Source organism: Octodon degus, unplaced genomic scaffold (genome assembly GCF_000260255.1).
Source record: "Octodon degus isolate 3935 unplaced genomic scaffold, OctDeg1.0 scaffold00048, whole genome shotgun sequence".
NCBI lineage: Eukaryota > Metazoa > Chordata > Mammalia > Rodentia > Octodontidae > Octodon > Octodon degus.
Window position 1 is genome coordinate 7404857 of NW_004524624.1, and position 6634 is coordinate 7411490.

At 45.7% G+C, this 6634-nt stretch overlaps 1 protein-coding gene across 2 annotated transcripts in view; it reads left to right on the forward strand.

Annotated features, from left to right (window-relative positions):
• The first annotated feature begins 295 nt into the window (after nucleotides 1–295).
• The window catches only part of Pglyrp3 (peptidoglycan recognition protein 3), a 13631-nt gene continuing 7292 nt past the window's right edge, over nucleotides 296–6634 (forward strand). Inside the window, exons 1-5 of one of the 2 annotated variants that reach the window (XM_004632315.2) lie at nucleotides 296–549; nucleotides 874–986; nucleotides 2439–2550; nucleotides 4622–4729; nucleotides 5605–5806. In XM_004632315.2, the coding sequence (XP_004632372.1) occupies nucleotides 2502–2550; nucleotides 4622–4729; nucleotides 5605–5806 (359 nt within the window). In that variant the 5' untranslated portion in view covers nucleotides 296–549; nucleotides 874–986; nucleotides 2439–2501. Of the gene's footprint in view, nucleotides 550–577; nucleotides 629–873; nucleotides 987–2438; nucleotides 2551–4621; nucleotides 4730–5604; nucleotides 5807–6634 lie in introns of those variants that run through there. The other variant, XM_023716548.1, reaches the window with a different exon arrangement.

Below are 6634 nucleotides of genomic sequence, written 5' to 3' on the forward strand. Positions count from 1 at the left end.
GTTCTACCTTCATGGACTGGAAGTTCCCAGACAACAGGGACACAGCTTTTTGACCCTACATAGACCCCTAAGTTGGAAGGGCTTACTGAGGGCTGGAGATGAGGAGGCGCACCTGAAGAGTTGGGAAATCAGGCCCTTTCCCAGGGTGGAGGGACCTGGGCTTATTCATAGGGCATGTCCCCACGAGCTTTCAGCTCCAGTCTGGTTTCACTGGAGCTCCTCTCAGCGATGTGAGCATAGTCAGCTCCCAGCCTCAGATCTCTGTCCTCCATCTTCTGTTAGGGACCCAAGGTGCTCTTTTCTCTGGGAAGCCAGGGCCCAAGGGCTCCCTTCCCAGGAAGAGAGTTCCCTCTCAGTGTGAGGGAGAGCAAAGGCTAGGAGAGGAGGAGGAGGAAGAGAAGGAGGAGGAAAAGGAGGAGGAGGAGGAGGGGAGGAGCCAGTTGGAGGAGGGGCAGAATCTGGAAGCCAAGTCTGAAGGAAGGACCAACCAATGAGGAGCAAGTGGACTGCACCCTGACCTGCTGGGCCAGGACAACACAGCATGCACAGGTATTTGTGAGTGTGAGTGTGAATGTTCCTTTTTCTGAGTTTTGTCCTAGAAGAGGCTGGGCTCCCTCATGTGAACATGGTAGGGAAAATTCCCCTGCTCTACCCTCTTGAAACCTTCCTTCAAAATTCTGCATTTTCTAAATGAGTTTGACACTAACACTCCTTGACCTGCTTTGCCAATGTGTAGGCAGGCCCTTGGGTTCCTTCAAAATTCTGCATTTTCTAAATGAGTTTGAAGTTTGATACTAACACTCCTTGACCTGCTTTGTCAATGTGTAGGCAGACCCTTGGGTTACCTCCACACAATTTTCCCCCTTTCAGTAGAGTACTGACTCCATATGTGTATGTCTCACTTGGATCCAGTTATATTTCAGCATAAATGGTGCACAGGAAGATGATCCAGGGCTCCAGCCCATCCGCAATCCTTACTGTTTAAGGTAGGATGACTGACACCATTAGTTCTGCCCCTGGCACTTTGAGGCCAGTGCCAAGCCTTGAAACTTTAAGTGTGTGATGTGAACAGCTTGGGGTAAGGTTTGTGATGCTAACATTGATAGTTGGAAATTCAGAAGGATTAAACAACCTGAATCCAAACTTCCTACTGAATATGGCTATTACTTCTGATAGCACTGTAAGAGGGTTGCGCCTTTTTGGGGGAGACAAATTGCCAAGTTGATCCTTATCTTTCATTTAGCTAAAGAGGAAAACCACACACTTGCTCTCATATTTATTAGGTGTCGGCTTATTTCTGATGGGCACAGTTTCCCTAAGTGAATACAACCCTGGGTGTTACTCGCTGAGAGGTTACTTGTCCTGACCCAGGAAACTTCTCTATGCTTAACTCTTAATCTGTGGTTCCAAAAGATTTCTCCCTGTGGACCCTCACTGTTGTAACAAAGTCTTGGAAGTTGATGATCATCTATTTTTCAATTTGGGGAAAAGTAGAAATTTTGATTGACAGTTTAGATACCTGATACTTCATATTGATTGAGCATGAGTAGGCAATTTATTTTTCCTGACAGAGCCAAGGAAAACCACACCATCCTGTGTTTTTCACTTCTGAGATCACACTGAGAATTTCCAAGGGTAAAACTCAGGCAGATTGTGAGGTTCCAGGCAGAGGCTCTGTAGTCAGGCATGCCCGGTACTGGGCGTAGGTTCTGCCTCTACTAGTTTGACAACTTTAGGCAAGTGACTTAAATTGTCTCAAATGCAGTTTTCTGATGCTAATTATGGGTCTCATAGGTCACTGTGTGACTTAAGGAAATGTCAGCAAATACATGAAACGTAGAATGGGGTCAGTAAGTGCTAACTACTATTGTTCTTATTCACGTTCAAGAAAAATTAGCTGGGTATCTTCCAGGGATATTTGCAGAGTGAGGAATTGACTCAGATGACTTTAAGTACCTCCTTTTCTCTAGTAACCCAGGGGATGGAGCCCAAGCCTGCCACTATTATTATTCACTCTCAGCATCACTGTTTTCCATTTAACAATGAGATGCAGAACACATGCCTTACCAGGGTTTTAGGAGAAGTAAAATTGGAGCACTAGATATGGAAATATCAGGACTTATTCATAGTAGTTACTTGAGGGTTTTAGAAATCATTATTATCTGTTCTGGCAAGCCTAGGATCAGGAACTGGACCCCTCTGAGGTGCTAGGAGTTCCCTAGGTTCACAGGAGGCAGGTAGGGAATGGGGTGGCTAGAAAGGGGTATTAGTGTGATTAGGTTTATTGAAGTGAGCAGAAGAACTTGAGAAACTGGAGCCAGGTGCTGGCCCTCAGGAGGCCACAGTGTGGTGAGGGAGTTGGTAGAGATAGCAGGCAGCAGGCGGGTGCTTGATTCTAAGAACGAGCATGGGCATGTTAACTACCAGGGTCTCTCCAGGGTCACTGCCCTCCAGAGCTGGTATCTGCACTCTCCCTCTCGGTGGCCTGGAACACTGTGAGGATGCTGTCCTGGCTTCTTGTCTTCTCTGCTGTGAGTCTTCAGGCCTGGGGTAAGTTTTCTCTCCTTGTGTCAGAAGTGACTGTCATTAAAATGAACAACAAAAAAATTAACCTAGTGTTCTCCCTATGTTAAAGAATAGTGTAACTTTGGAATTTGGAGCCCTAGTCTGGCATTGATAGACCTCTGTTCCCATCCTTGCCCTCAGTTGTACTATGATATTTAACAAGTTATTTAGTTCTTTGAGTCTTATTTGCTTTCCTGGTATGAGGATATTACTTAGTGTTGTTTCTGAGGGTTAAATTAGATACCAATTGTGAGGCATTGTACACATCGCTCAAGCAATATGTGCTAGGTAATTTGTAGTAAGTTTTAACTATCTTACCATTATTATTATACCAAACATGGGGTTAAATCTGACATTAGGACCTATCTTTGCAAAGGCCTGGAAAATAATACTACTCTTTGCCACATCAGAATGTTTCTTTTTCTTTTTTTTCAATGTATTTAGTACAAGGTCTACAGGGTCTCACTACGTAGATTGGACTTTTAGTGATTCTTCTGTTTTCAGCCTCCCAAGCACTGGGATTACAGCCACCACACCTAGTCTCAATCACCATCTCCGCATGCACTGGGGGCAGGGCTGGCACGGCACACTGGGAATCGAACTCCAGTCCCTGCATCTGCTTAAGGAGATGCTTAAGATTGCTGAGCTATATGGCCAGCCCCAGAATGTTTCTTATAGTTATATACATATGATTAGACATGTAGTAAATACCCAACAAACAGAGGCTGTTGTATTAAAATTGAAGTAGGTTGAGTGATTCTTCAATATTAAACATGTTATAACGAGTCTATTCCTTACTTAGACACAATGATATGACTTGAAGTCATTGTTCGAAAAACTCAAATATCAGGAAGTTCATGGTTTAACTTTTCATTTTATGGACAGAGAAATTGAAGTCCTTATAGGGGAAGTAACTTATCTAAGCAAGGCTATAAGTTGGGCCTCAGTCTTCTGGTTCTTGCTCTGTACCTGTCCTGCCTATTTGGCAGTGGCTTTAGACTACTGAATGTCCTTTCAATGTAGGTTCCTGTGGGCTTCATTTGAAAATCATTCTCTTATGAGGTATCACTTCTCCTTCCCTATCCTGTGCTACTCCTTACAGCTCAGGTCCCTCCCCCGATGAGGTGGGCTCTACCTTCAGCAGTGTGTAGCTAGCTTCCCAGCACACTTCAGCCTCCACGCTGGGGTCATGTATTTGATCATCATTTCCAAGAGGAACAGAATCCTAGAACCATGGTGGAGACCTTCAGTGACTTGGTCTTATAGACAGAGACACGGGCCTCACTCACTGAGGCAGTGATGTCCCCAAGGTCACACGACAAGAGAATGGGACATCTGCAGAGGGTGGTAGTTATAGCTCTCTTGTCAGTCTGGTGGGAACCTGACAGCACAGGTTAGAACTTGGAGAGGGAGTTTGCTCATTTCATGAAATTGTTCTTAGTCCATTTCTGGTAGTGTCATTTAGGAAGTTTGTCATCACAGAGATGGCCTATTGGGGGCAATGTTGGGGACAATGTTGCTATTGCAGGTGGCTATTGCTTCCACGGTTTCTGAAACTAATCAGGAATGCTGGGACATGAGGACATTTTGGTGAATATAAATGCTCAATGAAGCATGTAAAAATATCTAGTTTTTTTAGGGAAGTCACAAGATCAATGTATTTCTATGTTTCAAGAATTTTACAGTAAGTGTTCAATACACATATTAAGTGTTAGGTAAAAATAATGATTGTTTTGGTGTGTAGCCCTCTGATGGGTACCCCTGGGTTTATCAGTAGGAACTGGCACAAATGAGTTAGGAAAGACTGCATTTCTCAGATAAGACAAGAGGCTACCATGATCCTTAGATGGAAGGAAGACTGGAGAGGGAGGGTGCTCAAGGCAGAGAGAGGCATTTTGAGGCCAGAGATGGATATGGTTATCCTGTGTTACTTCCTACGGACATGGGGACCTGAGAGGATGAAAGGCTATGGGTTATGGGGTGGAAATGTCTGGTTGATGCCTCTGAGCATGCTAGCTGAGAGTTCTCAAGTATGAGCACCACTGTCTTTTTGCAGGGAATGTCCCACAGTTGTTCTGGAATGAAACTGAAGCCAAAAGCATCTCGGAGAAACTTCTGGACCTGTTTATTAGCACTTCCCAGCTCACCCAAAAGGATCATAATGGTGAAACTGGATTCTGGATTAGGGTGAGGGTGGGGCTTTCAGGACTTGATTTTGTTTGAACTGGGACTGAGTGAATGGGGTAGAATTCTATGAGGCTTATCTGCTGGCAACTTCTAGGGACCTCTTAGTTTTAAGTAAAGATGTGTTCTTTCCCTAAGTAGAGAAAAAGAAGAGAAAGCCCAGGTAAAGAAACAGAAGAGAAAACCCAGCAAAAGTAGATTCATGCCTCACCTCCCAGCTTCCAGCATGAGTAGAGGCACCCCACTCCTCATAGCCTTCCATGGATGCTCAAGATGGGGAGGGGGAGGAGAGAGAGAGAGAGAGAGAGAGAGAGAGAGAGAGAGAGAGAGAGAGAGTCCTCTGAAGGCCTGCATGCCTATGCAGGGCCTCACACCTCTTTCCCCAGAGAGTTTTCATCTGTCAGATGGAGACTTGTGTCGCATGCTTAGGGAATGGGAGCCCTCACTGAGGAAGCTAACAGGCTTTCCTCTGGAGAGTCACCATTCTGAATAGAGCACTTGCAAGAGCTACATGGAGGCAGGGACCCAGAGTCCAAGACCAGGAAGAAGATCCTCAGACATCCATGCTGCCACGCTTCTGGGGCTGGGTACAGGGAGTCATCTGGGGATGCTCTCTGAAGGGAGGGAGGTGGAGGAAGCCAGAAAGGAAGAAAGAGTGGGTTTTGTCCTCTAGGAAAACACAAGGAGAGAGTTCTGAGGAGCAGAACTTCCTAGGCCTAGAACAGTGTGCCTGGGGGTTATTGGGCCCAACCTGGGCTACAGAGATGAGAAGCAGAGGCTGAGGCAGTGTAAGCCTCCTTCTTGGGGTTCTTCCTGGGTAGGGCTCACTGCATGCACCCTGTGGCTCTTTTGCAGATATTCCCACTGTGGTCTCCCGCAATGAGTGGGGGGCGAGGCCACTCACTTGCGGGGCTCTACTGAGCCCACCTGTCCCCTACCTCATCACGGAGCAGCTGACAGGGATGGAGTGCCAGGAGCAGGGCATCTGTAGCCAGCTGCTGCGGGACTTACAGTCCCATTCTGTCCACACCAAAGGCTGGTGCGACTTGGCCTACAAGTAAGAAGTTGGTCATGTGCCTAAAGCCCACATCTGAAGTTTCCTCTCCAAGGGTACCTCCCATGTCCCATTCTCTGTTACTCTATTTTGGGGGGCCTCATTTATGTGGGCTTTATAATGGATAGAAAAAAAAAACCTGTTTAAAAGCAACCCAGCAAAATATACAATCCTCCAAAAATCATCAGGAGGGACAATGCTGAGTCATTTACTTCAGTGGTTCTGACTCTGGGAACTTCTAAAATGAAACAAGGAGGGGGAGCTACATTGGCCCTTAGGGGTTCGTTAAATGATGTAGTGCATAAAGTCCTTCAAAACTGTGGTCCAGACAAGCTTTGAATGGGAAAAAGAAATATTGCCATTTGCACTTTGTAGGTTAAGATGCCATAGGATAGAGAAATTGAAGAAGTTATGTGACGTGACACACTGTAAGGAAACATAGACCGAGAATGGTTTTGAGAATGCCTATTAGCTCAGTTTTGTCTCCTTTCCACTCACAGGGCTTGAATCCTATGAAGTAGTCTCCTATGTGTTACCTTGAAGGCTGCCTTGACAAGGAGATTGGGGATCATGAGGGAAGGAGTAGGAGGGATGGTGAGGAGTGAGCGCCACGTTCAAACAAGTTTGGAACATGGAAAAAATTTGCTTTGGGCATTATCTATTCTGAATCATACACTCGAAGTCCAGAGCCTTTCTGAGACAAATGTGTCTAGGAGAGAGAGAGAGAGAGAGAGAGAGAGAGAGAGAGAGAGAGAGAGAGACAGAGACAGAGACAGAGACAGACAGAGAGACAGAGAGACAGAGAAAGACACACAGAGAGAGAGAGAGAGA